Source organism: Tachysurus vachellii, chromosome 25, assembly GCF_030014155.1.
Source record: "Tachysurus vachellii isolate PV-2020 chromosome 25, HZAU_Pvac_v1, whole genome shotgun sequence".
Lineage (NCBI taxonomy): Eukaryota > Metazoa > Chordata > Actinopteri > Siluriformes > Bagridae > Tachysurus > Tachysurus vachellii.
The window spans coordinates 7,525,009-7,549,454 of NC_083484.1; the positions used below are offsets into that span (position 1 = coordinate 7,525,009).

At 37.1% G+C, this 24,446-nt stretch overlaps 2 protein-coding genes across 2 annotated transcripts in view; both read right to left on the minus strand.

Moving 5' to 3' along the window:
* Positions 1–6,075, minus strand: part of bcl2a (BCL2 apoptosis regulator a) — a 50,162-nt gene extending 44,087 nt beyond the window's left edge. The window contains exon 1 of the mRNA XM_060862174.1: positions 4,727–6,075. Coding sequence (XP_060718157.1) covers positions 4,727–5,206 — 480 coding nt within the window. The 5' untranslated portion in view covers positions 5,207–6,075. The remainder of the gene's footprint in view (positions 1–4,726) is intronic.
* A 1,027-nt stretch (positions 6,076–7,102) lies between these two features.
* On the minus strand, positions 7,103–24,338 carry LOC132840496 (cytochrome c oxidase subunit 4 isoform 1, mitochondrial). Its single transcript, XM_060862175.1, has 5 exons — positions 24,196–24,338; positions 19,045–19,144; positions 16,365–16,526; positions 15,462–15,593; positions 7,103–7,333 (listed from the first exon to the last, which is right to left on the minus strand). Exons 2-5 carry the CDS (start codon positions 19,142–19,144, stop codon positions 7,200–7,202), a joined length of 528 nt encoding a protein of 175 aa, XP_060718158.1. The 5' UTR covers positions 24,196–24,338; the 3' UTR covers positions 7,103–7,199.
* Between the last annotated feature and the right edge of the window lie 108 nt (positions 24,339–24,446).

Below are 24,446 nucleotides of genomic sequence, written 5' to 3' on the forward strand. Positions count from 1 at the left end.
GCTGAGCACCTACTAAACTAAACAAACTTCAATACAGAAGGCACTGCTGTGTTTTTGTCTGAATGGCTGAAGTAGAGATTAGTGAATTACAGCTGATTTGGTAAACAGCATTAGGGAAATGGTGCTTTTTTGACATTTAGAGTTATTATGTCTTGGTAGTTTGATTATTCCCCTCTTTTTTTTAATTGATTTGACTGGGGAATTTATTTCAGGGATTAAAATCTGTGACATCAAACATACGAGTCGTATCCTTGGGAAAACCCTTTACATAGTAAATTTTTTGACATTTTCTACTTTCTACTGAACTGACGTATGTCAACCACAAGTATAGTTAACGCATATAAAAATCTGGTTATTCCCAAAAGTGAAAAGGGGTGATGACACAATTCACTTCTGTTTATTGGTTTACTTTTTTGCTTCGTTGTATTTTGTTCGTTTCTTTCCAGGTCATTTAAACAATTTAGAACTTTGTTATATTAACACAGTGTGTAAGCTCTCTTCTCTGTTTTGATCTCGCGACAGTGCAGGAGTATCATATACATTTTGCCAGTTTCCATCTCAGGCTTAGAATGAAATATATGGTCAGGAACATTCATCAGTCGTGTTGTTCGATGGGTAGTAAAGTTTAGACATCATTTAATCATTCTGACTGCATTTTTAAACACATTTGCATTCAAACGCAAGTTTAAGAGGTTACTGGACTATTATTGGCAGGAATTTTAACAGAATTTTCTGAAGCAACATTCAATGGGTTTTCCTATATATTATAGAAATAGTTCCATATATTATGGATTTTTATCTCCACAGAAACAGTTTAATATACTAATGCATGGTATTAACATGGGGAGAAGGAAAGCATGATGGTAAATCTATAATCATGGACAGAATGGAAACACAATTTAATCTCTGCTTAACTCCAGGTGGCATTGAATAAACAGAGCTGCTAATTCTTATTGTTGACTGTGTGGGTAGAATGAGATACAGTGGAACAAACCACGCACCGAACAGCCTGTGGACCCCCCAACACGCAGTTTAACGAGATGGCAATTACAACAACAGTAACCGGTCATTTGTTAAAAGGAGAAACAAAGTAAAGCAAAATAACTACCTCAAAGCAGCAAGTGTACTAATGAGAACTAAAGTAAAGACCATTCCAACCCACAAGGTTTATGAGGTACATTTTTGTTATAGCTCACTCCCTTTATTAACGTTTTATTAAACTGCTCAGGTACTTAGTGATTATGAAACTGATGGAGAAAGTACAAAGGACGAGATGACTCAAATTTCTGTTTTTCATGAAAGAAGATACTGTCATTGTCATTCTTTGTTTTCAGAATGAACAGAAACGACAGAGCACCTTTTCCGATGAACAATCAGGATAAAAAATGTTATTCAGAGAACTGCTGCTACTGTAACTAAAGATAAATTGCTGATTTAAACTTAGAAAATCTTCTACCAGCATGAATTTACCAGCAGGTTTATATTGGATAGTGCTAGGGCTGGTTTTGCAGGCATGGTCTTGCAAAGCAATGGACTAGAAAAATCTGACATGGTTCCACTGGTGCATTATGCTGGTCATGCTTGTGAACAGCTATGCTTGTCTAAGCTGTTTTTTCAGCATGGTCAGGAGTCTATAGCCCTCTTTGAACTCGAGCTTTGTTAAACAGAGATGTGGCCTAAATGCAGAGTTTCAAAGCAAACCCTTCTATTAAGGACTTTTGTGGCCAAAGTGGACCACATGGATAAACTTGTTGTGCAAGTATCTATCCATCCAAATCTCATCTTTTTCAAAAAAAAGTAGAGACACACTCTTTCAAGCACAAATACTTTAACACCTAGGGCCAGTTTAGAATAGCTAATCAACCAACAAGCATGTCTTTTTAAGAAGAAAACAAGGAAACCTAAAGGAACTCCACATGGATGTGAGGAGAAAATGCACAAGCCCATACAGCAGCTAAGCACATTGGAGGCACTGGGACTGTAATAAAACTATAAGACTATGCTCTGTTATACCAGGCCACCTTTGCATGAATCATATTTTGTAAAAATTCAATCAATGATAGTCATTTCAGTTCAATTATATCCTTTGTTGTGTCAAACCTGACATGATTCACCATTACACATAGATTTAGCCTGCTTCTAACTTCAGATAAATTACAGGTTTTTCAAAGTCTTCAGAAACTCAACTGCATGCCAGAGTCAATTGGAAAAAGAACCAAAATAAGATGAAGGTCTCGATCACGTGTTGAGTGGAAGGGGAGCCTCAGCAGGGTGTCAAAAAGAAGAGCAATGAAAAAGCAGCAGAATCCTGTGTAGTATTCTCCACATTCTGAGCAATTATTTCATAGGTTTTATCCACGTGTTTAAAAGTCATATTCATGCAAATGAGAACCAGATTAGGGATGAATAAAAAAGGAGCTCCTATTCACGCTTTTACAGAATACAAAGTATCAATCAGATCATTTATGTTTTAATGCATTTTTATATTTTTATATTATGATGTAAACACTGTGAGGGAAATCATTAGTAGTCAGCTTATTTTTTCTTCTCCAAAAGTACACGTTTTGTGATGACTCCCTGCTTCTGTTTGTTAACAAGGACACGTGATCTTCATTGGTTAAATTAAAGCTGTGTAAATGGTTGGGATTACTAAAGCCACCAGTTTATTGATTTGAGGATGGTGGCTGTGTGAGCGACAGGGCTTGAACGATGTCTTAAAACCGTTTAATATTTATAGCATAATATCTCCAAACAATAAATATATGAATATATTTAACACAGCTTATATGGACCTCTGATGGAGTGCACTGACAGAAACCAACAAGAAATTTCACAGGAAAGAACACAGAAATGCACATGACCAGGCCTTGGCCAGTGCAAGAAACATTCAAATAGATCTTACATTTAAAAAAAAATAAAAAAAATAAAAAATAAAATAAAAATAAGGGGGGGGGGGTTTAAGGGCAAATTTAAAGACACAAAAGTACAATACATAATCTTTGTGCACACTTATACTTTCTGCAACGTCTAAGGTGAACTCTAAGCATGTTTTTCTTGGCAAAATGAACTAAATTATCCATTGATTGCTGATTTGCCTCTGGCCAAGAGTATAGCTGCTTTGTGAATAATGCAAACATGAGTTAAAACATCATTAACGTACTGCCAAGCTAATTGCCTCCTAAGTACACATTGTCTCATCACTCTGAACATCAGCACTTGCTGACATAAACATGCCCCTCAGTACAAACATACATGCACTTATACATTCCAGAACATGTAATAAGAGTTTTTCTATATGTATAATTTGGTTGAATTTGTTGAGCTTGACAATGAGAAGTACGGTAGGTAACGTGACATGGATGAGTGTACCTTTTATCTCAGCACTTATTCTCAATTCATCCCATCCTGTCAGAAAGGCTTTTTACTCAATCTCAAAGTAACCTTCAGCAGATGTGTTAAGTAATGACCGCCATTAATTTTGCCCCAGTCCATCTACAGGCCAGACAGGAATAATGGTCCCACTGGGCCACCGCCCTCCTACCTGATGGGCTCTCAGCCAAAAATAAAAACAAAAACTAGGCTAACCTGAGTGGAATCTAGATTGTACCATCCGTGATGCTCATGTCCAATTGATAATAAAGACAAGAAGGAATAAACATCCTGAACATAACACAGCCTGTACGTTCTAAAGCTCAATTCAAGATTTTCTATAGAATAGGAAGCTGGCAGAGAGTTTCTGTGGGATGCTACAAAATGCGGCCAAATATTGGTTTTAAAAAAAATCCTCGTTTCATGTAAAATTGCACAAAGCTGTGATGGGCTGCTTCAATTTGAGCTGTAAATTATTCAGCACACAAACACTGCAGTGCAGGAACCAACATGTCTGTAGAAAAATCTCTGCATACCCCCATATAGCTACTTACTGAAGAAGCAGCAGCAGCAGCAGAAGAAGAAGAAGAAGAAGAAGAAGAAGAAGAAGAAGAAGAAGAAGAAGAAGAAGAAGAAGAACTTTAATCCCTTGAATATTTAACTAGGTCACTAATGCAATTCCACAATGCACAGCAGTAGCTTAACGTGGCCTAATGATGTTGCCTATCAGTTAGGTAAAACAACATGATTTCAAGCACAATCAACAATAATGGAAAAATAAATGCCTTTATACATGATCTTTAGTTGGTGTTGCCACCTCACAGGTCACATGAACCTGAGTCTCTATGGGGTTTCAAAATCTCTCCCCATGCCTGTGTTGGTTTTCTCCACCTTCCCAAAACCAGGCATGTAGATGGACTAGCTATTCTAACTGGCCCTTAGGTAGGAATGAGTGTGTGGATGAATGAATGAAAGAATGAAAGAATGAATGAATGAATGAATGAATGAATGAATGGGCGTGCTGAAAGCAAAGCAGTATTTGTACTGACAAGTATTTGTATAAATAAAAGCTTAATAAAAGAACAGTGAACCACATGCATCATAAGTAGCAAATCATTCATCACGAACATAGTAAGGACTCCTCACTGAACATGTGTACAAGGAGCACGTGGTGGAACCGAAAGACAGATTTCCTTTTTTTTTTCACAGTAAGGCGGATAGTGCGCATGCGCACACGCATAGGCACGCACAGACACTATTACTACAACGTTGTAAAGATTGTGTGAAACTGAAGCATTGTGTATGTTGTATAAATAAATAAAAAAAACAGTGCTCGATTTGAACTGCGTGCACTTACCCAGCCTCCATTCTCCCGGATCCAGTTCTGCAATGGCCCGTTCAGGTAATCCGTCATCCAACTTGCTATGTTGTCCACCTGGGACGCCATCTCCTGGTTCACGCTCTGTGCGCAAAGGGTGCTACCGAACTCGAGGAAGACCACGATACGGCCCCAGTTCACGCCGTCCCGAAACAGCTCCTCGATGACGGCGGTGAAGCGGCGCTGTGCAGTGCTGGGTGTGAGGTGCAGCTGGTCCGACATGGCCGCGAAGTCGCGCTGGTACGTGCGCTCGATCTCATCTCCGGCCTCGCGCAGTACGCGGTGCAGCGGTAATAAAGCGCGCGGCCTGCGATCCACAACTTCCGCCGGCGGCTCCCTCAATCCGTCGTCTTCCTCTGCTCCAGCGCGGAACTCCCATACGTAGCCTCGCTTCAAAAGTTTCTGATAAATATACTTCTCAACGATATCCCGATTGTCATACGGACTTTGGTTTGCCATTTTCAGACACTGTGAATTGATCTGACGCGCGGGAGGAATGCGTAATTTCAGGGGTCACTCGGAACGGGTCTCAGAAACAACCTGAAAACAGTCTGTCTCGGAACAGAACCTCAAAACCAACACGGAATCCATGTTCACGCCGGTCACGTTGATCTCGCGCGTCGATATTCTGACGATCCCGACGGGCTTTTCTGATGGCTGTGTGGAGCATCAGGCTGATGTTAGACGATCGCGAACGACAGATCCCGAAGTTGCGTGGCGCAAAGCTGCAGCTGATGTGATGCGCGCTTTGCGGCGGGACCACCGCGAGCTTCTGTGCGCCAGCGTCAGCCTTCGATCGCACGGAACGCCCCTTTTCCACCACCGAGCAAAGTTAAGGCTCATTCAGGCGCCGCTCCAACGCGCCGCTCATCAGTCTGCGCAAATGCGCAGTGGGTTTGTTTTTATTTTTTTTATTTAGATTTTCAGCTGTAAATACGATCCTCGGTTTAAAAAAGAAGTAGTAACGTGAAAATGGTGAAAATCGTTTCTTCTGCGTTAGAATTTCACGCGCATTCTGTGTCCCCTAAAAAAAGACGGAAGAGAAATCGGTATGAAGTGAGCGCGCGCTCTTCACTCCCATATACCCGGTGTTATAGTAGAGAAATCCCACAATTTATAGGTTAAAGGTAAAAGTCAAGCGTTGAAGATACGGACAATGTTGCGAAATTGAAGCTCCTCAGCTTCGCCCATTCACTGCTCGCGCTCTCTCTCTCTCTCTCGCACACACACACTCTCTCCCTCTCTCTCTCTCTCTCTGTCACACTCTCTCTCTCTTCTCTCTCTCTCTTCACTCTCTCTAACTCCCTCTGTCTCTCTCTCTGTGTCTCTCTCTCTGTGTTTCTCTCTCTCTCTCTCTCTGTGTGTGTGTGTGTGTGTGTGTGTGTGTGTGTAATTGGAGACGCTGTGAACGCGCAGGCTCTTGCTCCTGAGGGCCGGCACTTCCTCTACGTCACCCATTCATCTTTCCCAGTGGTTACTAGCTGCAGCCAAATCCCTAAATGCCCCGTACTCCTTAAAATGCACTATAAGTAGTTTGAAATGCTGACATTTTGCAACTTTACATAGCACACAACCTATTGCTATTTAGACCTCATAGAACAATGGTTTAAAATTTGCATAGCTTGACCCATTGGTGGACATGACAGTAGGGATGTTTGTTTTAGTGTTTTTTTTTTTTTTCTATTTATAACCTAGTGTTTATAGTCACGTTTTAATGTGCGGTGCCCAAATTTGAATCTCATAGCCCTGAGTAGTTTAACTTGCAAATAGAGCAGACTTAACATATTGTGCACACTGAAATACTACTCCCTTAGTTCTACACACTGTAAAGAAGAATAAAAATGGCTTATAAGAGGAATTCAATAAAGTATGAATGTATCCTAAGAACACTGACTCAGAATAGTTGAACTAAAAATCAATGCAATGAAATTTATTTAACGTTGCATTTTGTTCAAACGCATTGTCTCGTTCTATTGTCGATGGTTTATTTTGGTTTACAGAATTCTTTTTTTTTAATATATATATAATTTCTCATATTCTAATAGTTTAATAGAATCTTCAAGTCTTGTTGGTCAGGCTACAGCCATGTGAAATATCTCTCATGACCTGGATCATATACGTGTGATACACCCTAATAACACACAGTCACACTCCCTAGATAATGGTCCAGCTATTTGTACAGTTATAAACAACAAAGCCTTTCAAACAGCAAAACGTCATGAATGTGCTATCTAAATTATTCAATAAGTACATTTACCATGCTGACCTAATGCTAAAGTGGACAAATCTTGACAGATATTTTAATTTTAACTGACAAACGGTTTGTGTATTTTCAGAAAATCAAACGCACACACATTCCATTCAGTGTTTATTTTTGATAGATATATATGTATTGTGTGACTATATTTTGAAGCTGTTAAGATTTCAACCTCAGGTTAATGACAGTGGGATTCTACTTCCACTGTTTCTTCTCATAATCCCAGTTGACAGAGAAACCATGCACAGGGTTAACCCTCATGTCGATCATACGTTGGGTTTGTTTCTCCACCCATTCTGGAGAAAGAGTGTGTGGCACATCACCATACACTGCAGAACACACAAAATACAGAAGTGAGCAAAATACAGAAGTGAGGGAGGTGAGTTATATAAGGACAAATACAGAATGTACTGTTAAAGGAAAATCATGAATGACAGCGAGGTGTAATGTTACTGTAATGTTACCTGTTACTATTCCCACCCCAATGTTGTGGTGGAATTGTTTTCTTGTTATACCGCAGTTATGTGCTAACAATTACTTTTTTTTTTACAAGAACTACACCTACATCTCAAAACATTTATAGTTATGTTTAATATTGTGGACCACCCACAAGCTAGTTCCTGTTATAACTTTATAACCGCTATAAACATTCATTCCCTCAACACCAACAAACCCCCCCTAGAAAAAAGTTAATACTACATGGTGCGGCACCGGGAAACGGATGGTTTTCGACTAGCCAATACGTAGCAAAGAGGAGCGCGTATAACCCATTGTTAACAGGTAGTGTAGATAGTAGCCATGGCAACAATGGACTTCTCTTTGTCGTTGTAAATTATTTTAAAAGTGTTGAATCCGTAATTGTCCTTTTGTGACTTTTCCATGCAGGAAGGCCAGATGGTTTAATCTTTATTCACACAGACCTTGTTGTTATGATTGCCCCAACCCACTTGACAATTGTGTTACAATCTGGAATATTTCCGGGACGCCCCACATTGAATTGTCTATGGAAAAGGCACTAAAGAGCATTTACTAATTCATCAATTTTAAAATAATTTTTAATGACAAACACCCGATGCTCAGCGATAAATCCACGGTGCCTGTTAACAGGAGGAGGAGCCTTGATACCCTCCTCGTTGCCGTATATTGGCTGGTCATTAACATTCTCCTGTCACATATTACTGTACATTAAAAAAAATACAAAGCTCTTCTGACTTTAATACTTGTTGAAAAACCTATAGGTTATGGATTTACTCTAGCTCTTGACAGTCACAAAGCACCGACACTTACATTTTTTATTGTAACATAGAAGCTTGAGCGACCATAAGAGTTGCTGTTAGAAAATGAATCAACATCATCTGACCAATCCGAATTAAGCATTCAACAGCACTGTGGGATAAAATGTCTCATTTTCAACAAAACGAAACCTATAAAGGTATGCAAATAAAAGACTGAGAGAAACAGAGTACTGCTGAATCCTCAAATCTAAATGTGCTGATTAATTTTCTATAACTGCACCTCTGACAGTACTGCCAGCTGTAATTCAAGTTTTATTTCGAGTGGGTTTGTTCTAATACATTATCATTTCTATAGTAACAGCTCATTCACAGGGACTTGGACGTGATCTAAGGCTCATAAAAAGAAGATTAGAAAATATGTTACTTAACAAAGAAAAGCTTGAAATAGTTGATCTGAGCTTTAAAGCTTTCTGGAAAGAGGTGTATATTTAAAATTTATGGAAGGTGGCAGACAAAATGTTGATCACAGGAAAGCTTTTAAGACAGAGCACTGGTCATTAAAATGGTACCTGTGGTATTGCATTATCTTTCATTGCAGTATTTATTATGCAGCGAGTAAACAGTCAGTTCTTGAAGTTTCCGTGAATTAAGGAGGACAAATGAGCATGCATAATGATCTGAGGCCAAATTGTGACCGCTAGACTACTGGGTCAGAGCATCTCTGGTCTTATAGGGGTTTTCCTGGAATGTAGTGGTTAGTATCTGTTAAAAGAGGGCCATGGAAAGACACACAGTGAACCGGTGACAGAGCCATAGGCACACAAGGCTCAGCAATGCGTAGGTATGAAGGTTAGCCCATCTGTTTTAATCTCACAGAAGAGCTACAGTAGCACGTTGCATTACCATACTCATGCTAACTGTTGTCTAGATACCACAGCACACCTTGTGGAGTCTATGCTTTGATGGGTCAGAGTTTTTTGGCAGAAGAGGAACTTAAACATTATAAGGCAGGTGTTTTTTTTGTTATGGCTAACTTGTCTAGTGGACATTCCAGGACATTAAATGTAACTATAAATGGTTAACAAGCATGACATTTCATTCATTAATTAAAAAAAGTGCAATTAGTGGCAAATTGATGTTGTATATGAGGAATACATCCCGCATCTCATAAGGTGTGATTTATCTTATTCTAATTGTTTTTTTTTTGTTTATAAATTAATGAACTTCAGGGAAGTAAATAGTTTATCACATCACACCACTTCTGCATGAATTCATTCTTATAATAGCATGCCCCATCGTGTTTTATTTCTTACTTAGAATGAAATGGAAAAGTAAATATAACTGTCAAAGCAAGCAGCAGAAAAGAACCACAGACAAAATAAGATTCAATGATAATTACAGTTTCACTATAAGAGTTTGTAATTAACATGGAAGTCGTCACTACATGACAGTTTTGTTGGGGTTTTTTGATAGACAGAAGGCCTTTATATTCTGACAGGTTGGATCAGTGAAAAAGAAAAAAGTATTAGATGTGTTCAGCATCTGATAAAGACAAATCTGCATAGTATTGTAATTAGGTAATTAAATTTGATCACTTTTACTACTATTTTTAGAAGTCATTTGTATCATAGTCTTGGTGAAATACTGGCTAGTTTGTCTAGGACTAATTGTTACAGCTTTCCTATTTTCCCATTTTCTATAGAAAGTGTCAGTTGCATTTACATTCAAATATATCTTCTGTTTTTAAAATGTCTTCTGTATTCTCATTATATACAGTGTGCTTAGTTAATAAGCAGCACCTCAATCTCATTGTTATTCTCTTTTTAATTAAGGAAACCCCAATGGTAAATTATAAAGTAAATTTCCAATTTAAAACAAGTGGCATTCATTAAGCATGCTATTGTGTGCCACATGGCACTAAAATGTTAATTAAGGTGAGCTCACTTAATATGCTAATCATTTTGACATTGTGCAGACAAGACAGTCACAAAGAACGGCTTATCAAGCTCTGAATCGAATTAATGGCTCTGTGAAGGTTATATATATGTTATATAGGTATTTAACATTGAAAAAAAATGTTTTTTTGTGCTTATTGTAGAAAGCTGGAGAGATATTGTTACAATTAATCTGGTTCCAGTTCATAGGTATTCAAAAGTGTGGGTCTCAAACTGATTGCACTTTCCATAGCTGTTACAAACTCAACGCCAGTGGAAAAGTGTGGTAGGTGCAGACAAAACCTCCACCGAGCAAAAAACATCAGTTATAGTGTTTCAACAATCAAACTTGGGCAAACAGTCAAATGTATCTGTAGACAGATTTCAGCAAGTTTGTCTGGATTGGTGACATGAAGGCCACTTTGTATGGAACCGATGTTGAGTCTGTGGTTGCAGTTTGTTTGACTGATGTGGGTGTGTCATGATAAGGACAGGAATCATTAAAGATTAAATGAAATGCCCTTTTCAAGTGCTTTCTGAAACGAACAAAGATAACATATTGAGAAAAATCCTATTGAGTAGTCGACTGCATTCAGGAACCAGGTGATGTCTCCTGAATGAAAGAAGGAAAACAAAGCACCATCATATTTAGGTGTTCACTGAAAGTGTGTGTTGGATTGGAAAGGGTTCTTAAACTTCATAAAGGGTTCATCTTTGACTCCTCTCTGATAGGAAGACACTCAGTTGCAGGGTTTCACATAGTTTTCAGAGGGAAAAACTGACTAATTATTGTATATTAAACCTTTTAGTTGTATGCGTGCAATGACATTTCCAGCATTGTATTTTTCCGTTCAATATTCCATTCTTCAAGGTCCAGGTGGATTTAGAGATGTCAGGAACCCAGAATATGAGGCAGAAATACACCCTAATTGAGATGCCAGTACATTGCAAGGAACTATATATACAGTACACACCCACATATACAGTTGGTAATTGATGCTGTGTTTGAGGCAAAATTCTTCTTCTAATTCCCCACTTAAAACCGGTAAAAGCCACTGAAACCACCCACTCAACTTGGTATTCATCTCATCTACCAGTTCCTTCTCTGTGTACAGATCAACATTGCCATGAACACTGTGAACATTGTAAAGTCCGCTTCTCTATATGTGAATTAGTTTATAGGAGCATTAGCTTTAGATTACTTAATATACAGACCCAGTAATTGTTTGATCTATAACATTGGCCAAACTAAATACTATTTTGAGAAGCTAATCAGGAGTTCGCATTACTTTAGCCTATTTGCGTGGTGCTAAGCTACTTAGCATCAATGATTTGTTTTGTTGCACATCAATTTTAAATCACATTATAACAACTTGCATATTACCACTTTACAAGGCATTACAAATGCAGCATTAAAGTGGATAAACTGCATACTGATAGGATTTTGGGAGAAGGAAGACATCCGGATAACCTGTTAAAGCTGTTAAAGACCTGTGAAATCTACATGGACACAAAGTGAAAATATGAAACTCCGTACAGACAAAAAACAGAGCTCAGGATTGAACCCTGAAGTCATAAGACAGCAAAGCTTCCCGTTGCATCGCATTTGAAAAATAATAAAGTAAATTAGTAAATTAAAAAAAAAATGTATTTGAAAAATAATTATTTCGATTTTTATGTTTTAAAAATACATGTTAGAATAAAGGGGCACATGACAAACACTAAGTTTTTCTGTCTGTTGTTAAAGTAAATACTGAAAATGGTTTCAAAATAAATATGTTTTGGTTTAAAATGCTGTTTTCCATACTTGGCCCACACAGTATTTGGAATATTATAAGAAACAGCTTTGGATATAAAGGAGGTCAGGATGCCAGTAGTAACAAAGTAGTAACATCATCTAAAAAGGAAATAAAATGAGGAATAAAAGAAACAGTTAACTGTGTGAAATCCCCTAAATACCCCACCACACACATACAGTACACACCACAGCATATATATCACACATCATCTCTGTCAGCAAAACAAAGATAAAGAGCTATTAATTTGTCCTGACAGACACCGCACCTGATGAAGTATCTAATCCATCTTATCTTCTGACTAGAAAACAGGAATGGAATAAACAAATGAGGAAGAGTGCAGCCAAAGGGGAGAACACAACATCTGCTACAGTACCACGTTATAAAATCTACACATACACATACACACAAACACACACATACACACACATATACACACACAGGCAGAATGCTATGTAAATCTGAAACTTGATCCACATACTTTTATCACTAAGTCATGTATTATTTTGAGCCGATCGGAACCCTTTTTTCACCACTTCTTTCATCTGTGCCCAAACCTTCATGTCTGCGTGTCTAAGTCAACACCAGACGAGTGCTTAATGCCTAATGAGGTGCATTCCCTCACTTTTCAAGTTCCAACATGAAGCAGACAGCGTGGGAAATACCCCATTCCTAACTGACTTTTGGACTGAAAAACCTATCCATAATGCTCTTCTACTTAGCCATTTTCTACTTTGTGCTCTTTCTCTCTCGCTCCCTCTCTCTCTACCTCTCTTACTCTACCTCTCTAGGGGTGAATAGCAGTGCCACAGTCTGTGTCTGTATAGCGTTCCATATATCCATGTCTGTATAACCTGTATTTAGATATAACCCTGACATGACATAAACCAGAAAGGTTGTCTTTCTTTATTTATTTTGATTTTTAAACCTGCCCTGAGAAACCTACTGGGACATAAAGAAATGTAGGAATGCCACCAGTGTCAGATTATGAAGTTTGGTTTTAACAGATCATCCACCTCATCTATATCACTTTAAGTCATAATTATTCTCTAAAGAGGTGTTTTTTTATATACCGCTCACACAGTTATGTCTTTACAGTTTCTGTCCAGGATATTTAATAAAGAATTGACTTGTTTCTATTTCCCATGATCTAAACAATTCTATAGCCTCATTAAAACCAGCACAACCATGGTCAGGTAGTTACTAGTGATAAATGAATGAATTTATGTTAATTAGCATGGTCTTTATTTCTGCCATAAGCTCCATCAGCTCCATAAGTTTCTGTGCCTGTTTGAAATAAAAATCTCTCACCACCATTTTTTGTTGTGTCCCAGTCCTGACGCACTTTGAGTATCAGTTCATTCAGTATAATGTACACGTATTCAGTTACAACCCTACTCTCTATGCTCCTGTTCTTTTCCACTGCAGTGTACATTTCTCTCCTGACTTCCTTCCTCAAACAGCCTAGGCTTCTGAGACAGGAGGTGGGAGATACAAGTCTCAGCTGCATCCGACGGCGGTTCTAAATCACATGCACCCACGATTTCTTTCTTACTCCCAGCACATACTCAAAAGCCTTTTGCTCTGACGTTCTCATTAGCAACTGCTCACTATCAATCGCACACAAGATAGTCTTGGAAAGAGTAGAGGTGCGAGTTCAGGGGTCTGGGGATTTTCTTAAACGAAGTCTGAGTTCAAATACCTAAATCTTTAGCTCTCTTAGTCCCTTTCTGTTTCTGAAAGCAATAGCCAGCAACCCAGCACTGTCCAATTACTGAGTCTGAACACAATGGACTGGCTGCCAGACACAGAGACTCTACTGCAGGTGAATAAGCTTATATGATTCCACCCTCTCCAACCTCTTTCACAGTTTGCTTGCTATATTAGCTGTAAAAGTTAAGTTTATATATATATATATATATATATATATATATATATATATATATATATATATATATATATATATATGTATATATATATATACATATACATATATATATATATATATATATATATATATATATATATATATATATATATATATGTATATGTATATATATATATACATATATATATATATATATATATATATATATATATATATATATATATATATATATATATATATATATATGAAAAAAAAAATTCCGGAGAAACAGGACCTTTCAGAGAAAAGTACTTCATTGTCTGTGCAAGCAAACTGATTCTGAGGATGTAGGATATGAAACAAGACAGTCTATGAGACCAAGTACAGATTTAGTAATGAATAAACTACAACTTCCAGGAAATTTCAGGAATATCAGCTGCTTTACAAAGTAGGTCAGGGTACAACAAAAAAGGGACGGAGGCAGCAGTAAGGCAACGGAAAAATGAAAAAACATACCTCTATTTTATGACTGATCTACAAATAGAAAGAATTCCAGGAACTTTTCAAAGGCAATAATTTGAAATGATTTGACCAATAATCCGAGAGCAGCTTTTCTTCTAAAAAGCACAAAAAAATCCTATGACCTTTTATTAGAATGGTTTAATTTACAGTTTAATAATAGTCACATTTAAGGGATTTACAGTTTGCTCCAGAATTATTCACTATTCATAAAGGGAATAAAGATTATAACAATTTTTGGAGATTTGAAACAAATCTCAGAAATGTATGTGCATGGAGTTCAGTAGCTAATGTTATATGAGAGAAAGCTATCATTTTTTGATAACATTCAAGCTGACCATAACGTAAAAGATGATTACACAGAATAGTAACTAATCCATACTAAGTATGGTGGAATGTCTGTTTATGTTCTTTTTGGTTTATTTCTGCATTCTGACCGTGTGCATTGTTAAAACTGCAATAAAAATCTAATTCAATTGGACATATTAATCTGAATATGAAACTTTTTTCTTAGATATTAATATTGTTTGTTCTGCTCCTCCCATAATTGTGTGGACTTACTCTGGGTACTTTAGTTTCCTCCCCCGGTCCATTGACATTCACCGTAGGCTGAAGGGCATCCCTAATTTGTTTGTAGTGTGTGAATAGGTGTGTGAGTGTGTGCATTTGTGCCCTGGGAAAGGCTGTAGTGTGTACCCTGCCTTGTGGCCTGAGTCTCCTATAGGTTTCCTGAGACCCACTAGAATAAGTGGTGTAGAAAATAGATGGGTGGCTATACAGTATTATTATTTATATCCTTTTTTTTTTTTACATTTTTTATGCTTTTTGTCCTTTTACATTCAACTTATTTAGAAAACGCCTTTATCCAGGGTGGATAACAGAAAAGCTTCGGAGTCTCCATCAAAAACCCATTCTTCCACAAGCTCATGAGGTCTGGGACTAAAATTACCATAAATCCCTCATCACCATGTGCTCCTCATCACCAAGTGCTATCCTTTTCTGTATTATTTCTACACTATTATTTCATCTTTACAAGTTCAAATGGAGTCTGATGTCATTGATCTACATGAAAAGTAAATTAGGTGAGGAGGATGTATGATACCCACCATACATACGCTGCCACAACACCACCAGGCCTGTAAAGCCGAGGAAAACGAAGACCCCTCCCAGCACTGTCTTCCACTCACTAGAGCCCTGCCTCATCTCTGCATAGCTCAGCTCATGTGTGAGTCTATAGACTGTGCAAAAAAAAAAAAAAAAAAACAAGAAAACTGTACATCAATTATATGTTCGGTTTAAACAACAACTGGAAAAATCATGCAAGAAAATAAATTTTACTCACATACAGCATATTGTATGCTAAAGAGAATGTAAACAGCTATTATAAGGAGAGTTATGATTGCTAGCAGGCATGTGGGCAACACTGCCACATGGTGGTTATTGTACTGCAACACAACTACAACTGTTTGGTGGTTTGTTTTATCTGATCACATTCACCTTTGATGGACATTTTTATGAATATGTTTTATTTCTGTGCATCAAATGTAATTAAAGAAACTAAAATGTACAGGTTATTTATTGGTACCGACATCTAGATGTGTCTCCGACTTGCTACGCAATAAATAATATGCTAGTTTAATAACTATTCTGTTATTAGTGTTTAAAATTCTGTCGTTTATTTAAAAAGGCTAAAGTATAGGATGCTTAATACAGCACACATTAGAGTTGGAAATGTTTTTATCATTTTAGGTGAATTTTTCTTATTCCTCTTGAGTGAAACATACAGTAAGATAGTGATTTACTACAAAACTTATTTAGATATGAGGGCTTAAAACATTAAGTATTAAAGCTGCATCTTATTATCTTGTTATTCACTAGAAATGGTTCAGGTTCTACAGTGAAGCTAACAGATAAAGTGTGTAGCAAAGCAAAACAAATCTACATCATAAACAAACAGTCTGATTTTAATGGATTTTAATCACACGCAAACTAAGACGGGTCATATTTACGTGCTAGTTTCTCCTCCTTGGTGAGATTCGTCCATGACTCTTTTTCTTTCTCCTTCAGCTTCTTCTGCTCAGGAGTGAGATTTCTGACGAATGGAATATCAGGCAGTGGTGTATCCAGACGATTATTGTACTGAGGAACACTGCAGTCAATCACATCAACACCTAAGAGTAAAGAGTCACACAGACAGTAACTCATCAGCAGGCTGATCATTTAAATCAAACATGATTAGCAAAAATCTTTCCCTTACTGGGGAAAGTGTGGAAGTCTATAATTCCCTGGTTTACAGGATTGTAATGTTCCTTAAAGGTGGGGTGCACGATTATGTTTGAGAAATGCTTCAGAAAACTGAGTGGGGCCGACTAACAAAACAAACGTGTAGCCAATGAGCAGAAAGGGGCGTGTCTTGTCAATATGCGGCAGAGAGAGTGTTCAGTGCCCATGAGCATAAAGCGATTGAAACACTGACATTTCAGATACCTGCCGTTACCTCTGCCTCGGGTTCTAGGTGTTGAATGTCGTCTTCCACGTGAAATGGAGCTAAACCTTTCATGGTACAACACACAGTACTAGTAAAACACAGTTGCATTACCGTAGTATTACTCATTGAGTTCATTTATTGATAAAAATCTCCCCTCGGCCAGCTGCCCCAGCAGGTTCCGCCATAATAGTTGCCTGGGTTACGTATGTATGTGTGGGGCGGAGCTATCAATACAGGGGTGACACCCATTTGGGTTAGGGGCGTGTTTGTTTTGGTGATTTCAAATGTCAACATTGGATTTCAAACATCGTGCACCCCAACTTTAAATCACAGATTACTGAGGTAACATTTTAATAAAGGTGAGGCCCCGAATTAATATATTTAGCCATGAAATACTTAATTCATGACCACTATAGAATTAAAAAACGAGTCACAGTGAAATCAACTCAATTAGACCCAGAGGGACATTAAAATGATTGACATTATTATTTAACATTTACAGTTAATAAATGTTAAACATATTAACATTTACAGTATTTCCAGCATTTATTATTTCGTAATAAATAAGCAATACTTAGATTATTTTCCAAATATTTTCCAAACAGGGATTTTTGAATTTTTTTTTATTTATTAAAGACTTACATGTAGTTGAAGTCTCTTGATGTTGAGATGTTACTATAGATACTATAATATTAGAACATGCACGTTCATATGAAGCTGAGATCAACACTTTCTGACCAATTAGAAATGAGATTATATCACCTCAAAGGTATTAGCGTACAAAATACAAAAATAATAAAAAAAAATTTTATGCATCATGGCATGCAATCCATAAATCTTTCACATTGCTGCTGGGTGATGTTATGCATCTCCCGGTATAACAATTCAAGCAGCTCAGACCACATTCCAGAGTTTTTCAGTGAGGTTCAGGTCTGGAGATTGGGCTGGATGGGAGAGTCTTGATGTGGTGGTCCACCATCCACACCTTGATTGACCTGGCTGAGTGGCATGGAGAATTTTCCTGTTGGAAAAAACACTGCTCACAACACCTCACAACTCTCTTTCAGGACAACTTTGTACACGGAGTTGTTTTCGCCCTCTAGTGGTCTGTAGCTTTGTTGTCTCCAATATCTCCAGCTTGACGATGTTCTTATGAAACACCATCTTTAAAATTTTAAGGATGGAAGCAACCTGATGCTCCCTGTATCCCTCCGCCTGTAAAGCCGTGAAAGGCGTGAACAATACTGTACCTCACTCAAAACTTTTCCTTTCAACTCCAAGACTTTACTTCATTAAGCAGAACGAGGTGTGGCAGTGTTGGAATTCAACAGACACTGGAAAGGAATGGCTGCCATACATGTAGAGATGCTGATTTAAGAACAAACTGGAGCAGTAATTTTTCCAGAGCTGTACATTATGAAAAAGGAAATATCAAACAAGTGAATACAAATAGGGTTAACCCTGTGAGACGAACAGTAAATCGAAGGCTGAGTGACGACTGGAACAAATAGATACATAGCATACACTTCACAAATGTGTGTGTGAGTTCGGAGTCCTTATAAACATGCACTGAGTCCAGGTTTGTGTAAGCAGTAGTCTGGTGAGTGTGACGTGAGAGATTCTGGGTGTTGTAGTCCTCAGAGGTCTTATTTGTAGGCCACACTGGATTCTAGAATGTGTAGTCAACCGCAATTCCAGCACTGATATGACAAATACTGTCTACCTTCAAAAGTAACAGTGAAATCACACTTTAAACAAACGTCTAGCTTCAACTTTACATATACCGACGGTCATGTATACAGACTTCAGCTGAGTTTTCATAAATAAATACTGTACAACAAAAAAAATGTAACTAATCATTTATACACTTTACATGTTTAACACTAATAATTTAATAAATATAGTCTGCATAAGACTGCAATACAATAGAAAGCTTTTGGAAGAGGCTGCATTTAATTCTGTTTTGTAATAAACACGAATGTTTTTTAAGGATACTGAAATATTTGTTCTAGTATCAGAAGTGTGCATATATGCTGTGGGATGATGTTGAAGGTGATGGAAGTGATCTGCTGAGACAGGTTTTACAATGAACACTGAGAGCTCAGTAAAAATAGAGAAAAGATCTCTGAAGACCTAATGCATTGAAACACAAGAGGTGTGTATATAAAGAGGTGTGTATATAAAATATTAATGACTCTCACTGTGGCCGTGTGAAGCCAGAGCTCTGGTCGAGGTGGACAGGCTCCTCCAGAACCCGGTCTCAGCCCGCAAACCACGAAGCAGCACACGGGAGGAGAGCATCTAGAGCACATTGTCAGAGTTTTGTTTAAGGAACAGGCAATTCACTTTAAATTGTATACACTATGAATCAACAGAAGAGACTAAATATTATATTTTAGTACTTTATACTCTTTTATAGTGTCACGTAAGCAAACCACGGAGGTAGGATTCAAGTGCAAGATGATTTAGTGAACAACATGAAATACACGTGTTAATAAGTGACGGAAAAACTTTGAAGCACAGTCAAAATAGCAATATGCAAAAATAAATAAATAAATAAAATCAGGAAATGCAAAAATACAAGAGCACAGAGAAACACAGGGATGAGAAAAGTCCAAAACGTAATCAAACGTAAGAGTCAGGGATTGTTGACATATCGAGTACTGCTATTGAAGATGTTATAAAATAGAATTTCTTTTCAAAACTGTATGGTATTTTAATCAAAATCCTGCCATTCAGGTTCTTCCAAAAGAGGATGGTTTATTCTTGTTCTGCTGTTCAGTTCATAAAGTTCATTTATTTCAGTAATTCAAGTAGTGAAACTCGTGTTTTACATAAATTCAGTACAAACAGACTGAAGTAGTTTAAGTCTTTGGTACTCTTAATTGTGATGATTTGGCTCACATTTAACAAAAACCCACCAATTCTCAAAAAATCTCAAAAAATTTGAATATGGTGACACGCTAATCAGATAATCAACTCAAGTCAAGGCATCAAGAGCCACCACATACAGACGTGTCAAGGAATTTGGCTACAGTTGTCGTATTCCTCTTTTTAAGGAGAAGAAGAACTGGACTGTTGCCCAGAAGCTCATAACTCAAGTTGCATGAAGTCCAGTGTTAAGTTTCCACAGTCTGTTATGATTTGGGGTGCAATGTCAGCTGCTAGTGTTGGTCCACTGTGCTTTTTGAAAACCAAAGTCATTGCACCCGTTTACCAAGAAATTTTAGAGCACTTCATGCTTCCTTAAGCTGACCAGCTTTTTAAAGATGCTGATTTCATTTTCCAGCAGGATTTGGCACCTTGCCACACTGCAAAAAGCACCAAAAGTTGCTTAAATGACCATGGTGTTGGTGTGCTTGACTGGCAATGAAATTCTCCATTCACAACTGTTTAGAAGAATTTGATTATATATAAATGTAAGTAGTAGCAGTAGAAACCATATGTATGTCATTCAGCAGAAACAGCAACAGTATCAGTGAATACTTTTATTATTTATTGACTATTATCAGAAAATGTGAAAATTAATAAGGCTCAAAACCAGAATGAGCAAATATGAAGAAGAGGCTTGGTATATCAGAGGTTTTAGGAGGATTTCACACTGGCAGAGCACATTTTGCTTGAGGAACCGGTAACTGCTATTGTGTCACTGGAATTACATCACTGTACTGAACATGAGACCACCTGTAGGAAGTAGTGCGAGTTCGCTGCACTGAAACTCAACTCACACTCGAGTCCGCACTCGTTCAGGAAGGAAGTCTTTTAGATGATGATGACATCGTTAGATTACATAACACACGTGTACCATGAGTGGCAGGGGGCCGAAGTGGGACACAGAAGAGGTGAGACGCTTTAATGTACATAACAGCAATTAAAATAATAATAAAACTAATTTTATTATTTATGAAATAATATAAAAACTAAATATAGGCTTTGTGTTCTACATACATGTTTGTGATGACATAAGATGAATGCAAATGGTGTTTGACAGAATCAAGTAAGTCTGCATCCAGAACAACACATTTGGACCGGTGCAAACACACCCAGTGTGAAAACTACCTTAGTGCTATGAGTGTGATTATAAGTGTGTATTGGTGATTGAGTCCAGATGTGTGCTATCAGTAATCAGTAATCACCTACTATCCATCCGAAATAGTGACCAGGATTAGAATTAGTGTCTCAAATCGTATATTGAAATGAGTATCCCAAAGATAAGTAAATAGTCTGCTGTTTTTGGAAGGTTTTTGAAGTGTGGACAATTTTCTGTAATATTACACACAACACTTTGTATTAGTGAGTGAGTTTTGTTACAGTTTACTTTGCTTAATTCAACCTGCAAATGTGGCAGACATGTATAACTTTAGAGAATAAAAAAAGCTGTAATGTAAAAGGAGTATTTTTACAGTGACGATATGTGTAACTAGGCAACAACTTTGTCTTCTATTACATGACGTGTCCCAACACTTGTATATTCTTTTGTTACACATTCAAATGTATGTACATTTTCTTCACATGAAGAGTAAACACTTTCAATTCATTGTAGAAGTAGGTGAATTGGGATGCAATATGGGAGTTGGAGTCCATGATGGACATGTTTGTAGTCGGAGGTGCATTCTGGGAAACGGAGTCGGATTCAGAATTCATTGTTGCCGTGACAAGGATTTGTTTGTATTTTGACATGTAGCCTAATTAGTTTCTTTGCAATAGGTTTGCTTTTACCTACCAAAATATCTTAAATTATTTTCAACATTTCATCTTAAAGTTACTGAAGATTACTGAGCTACTTTTACACACCCCATATTATTTTTGAATTTTTTGAATTTTTTTTAATAAGGACAAAGGATAGATCGTGCAGCTGGTGTTAGGTTTCCATGGCGCAGTTTATTTTTAATATACACAATGCTGACCACGTTTTACCCTGGAACGGGCACAGGTCTATAGCAAAATGATCCACTCATACAGTGTAGTAGTAACACAAGATTAAATGAAATGAATAAAGTAAGAACAAACACATACAATACTGAATGTTGAAATAACTCCTAGTGATTAACTGACTTTTCTCAATTATCACAATACTTTTCATGAATATCCCAATATATTTTTATTTTGCAATGTTTTTTTAATTACAAACATAATAGAAGCACTAACATGATATTAAGATTGTTTTAGTTAATATTTAAAATTGTAAAAATTAACCTCTTTCATTTTTAGTGATAGAGCTTTTCTATTTTTTCTATAAATAGTGTATAATGTACTTTTATAGAGTTTGCATATATCATGAGACATGTCATGTATTGTTAACGAGTATTAATTGTTAATAGTGATGTGTGTGGTTATCAATGTCATGATACAAATCTAAATGACATGGTAAATCTCTGTATATTATCTCTAGGAAATCAGTTCATTTCATTATTATCCAATGGAAAGAGCACAATGTTGTGCAGGAACAAGGCCAAGCTACTATGAAAGTAAATTATTTCCTGGCCCCAGTGAACATTACACAATATTGTTGGCATAGGCTGCATCACAATCAGCTTCCTAGTTCAGGAGTCAGTGCAATGATTTTGCTGTCTCAATCGCAAAATCTTTCCAGTGCACTGGAATGATTAGTCCCTTAAAAAAATCGCAAAATGCACTGCAAAAACCCGGGAACATTGATGCTCAGTATGTTCACTACAAATGACTTAATTTGACTGCTATAATACTAGTGTTCATTCCAGTATTTCTGCACATGCAATATTGTTGAATATACAGTATTATCACCGGTCGGTGCTGTTTTTGTTTATTGTCTTTTGTGTACTGTTTTGTGTACTTTGTGTCTTTTTTGTCTTGTCTTGTCTTGTACTGTTTGCAGCAGGTTGCACAGATGCATTTTCTGTGTCTAGGACTAACTTACTTCCTACTAACTTCCTTATACCAGGTCTCGTTTCACTGTATACTGCAACAGCTATATATGGTTGAGATGACAATAAAAGTTTCTTGACTTGACTCCATATTTTTATGCTTAAAAAAAAAAAAAGATTTTGTCTACAAATGAAAGTCGCTTATCATTGTTGTTCCTCTTCAAGGATTACTTATGTTGGTAATTTTTAACTTTATTTGATATATATGATTTGTTTGAGTCTAACTTATGTTTAATGATTAAAGGGTTTAATGATTAAAAAATCCACTAGCTAGCCTAGGATCCTGTTTGAAGTACCAGGACGGTACCTGTGGGTACCTGTATATACCTGTGGGTTTCATCTGGGTTCTTCGATTTTTCTCCAACCCACCAAAAATATGTCTGAAGGGGGACTGTTGAGTGTGTGAATGAGTGTAGTGTAGTGAACATCACATCAAGGCTCCATGGCAATCAGCTGGTCAGAATAAAGCTGTCACTGAATATGAATGAGTGAATAAATGAAGGAATACATTTTTAATAACAGTTTAATAACCATATTTCCTGATTCAGAACTAAAATGGAATCTAAGCTTCTAACACATCAGAAGAAGTTAGGTGTTAAGATTTTACTATAGTTCTTGTTTAAATAAATATCTATCATATTCATTCAGTACTGAAGGATTTTTAATGTTATTCTTATTCGTGCCACATTCCCTAAATTGCAGGTGCATCACATCACACTATGTAGTTTAATATTTACTCTTATACTTGTCTTACTGGAATACCTGTCACTGGCCCAGTCACGTGCTCATAGACAGGAGAAGGTTTGGCAGATCAAACGCGAATCGACTCTTTATGAAGAACTCTTTTCAACGAGTCAATTGAATCGATTCGCAGACATGACTCGAAGGTTGAACTACTAATTAAATTGCAAAAATTAAAATGTAATTTCAGACAGACATAAATAAATGCCACTTTTACCCATAATGACCCCAAAACCGAAATGACTCTTTAAGGAGATTTAAAAACAAAGCGAATTAGATAAGGATAATTATTAATAGATGTGACACACCCAGCTTACTGCTTAGGAACCTAAATCATAAACTAGGTCATGCACTGAATATAACATATTTTACAACACATCCTTTTTTTTAATGTTAATTAAGATTATTTTGTGATTCAAACATGTTGCATAGATGATTATAGCTTTCGGATGCCGTTTTAAATCGTCTGTTAGTAAAGCATTTAAAAAAAAAGTGAGTGATGCATCAGGTGAACTAATACTAATAACATAAATAATCATAACATAAATAATCAGTCCTGCAGTTTTACCCTGGGGTTATAAATAAGAATAAAATGATATAATTACTCTTTATTGTATGCTGGTAAACCTGCATATTCCATTAACTAGTATGCAGTCAACGACAGGTTAGAGATAGGTTAGAGATAATTGAATAGTGGTTATTATTTACCTTTATTTGAGATGAACTTGTCTACGTGCTGTAAGTGTATGCGCGCGTGCGTTTCTACTTAGACGCGCCTGGTAAAATAAAGCAGGTGCAATCCGCTATAGGCTCCATCAGCCAATCAGAAGAGACGAAACTGTTGGCGCGTGTCCTGCTACACCAACTGCGCGCGCGCTTCCTCCTTCAGCTCAATGTCACAAGTCTGTGTGTGTGTGAGCTTTATCACGTATTCAATGACTTTCAGAAAGAACCCAAAA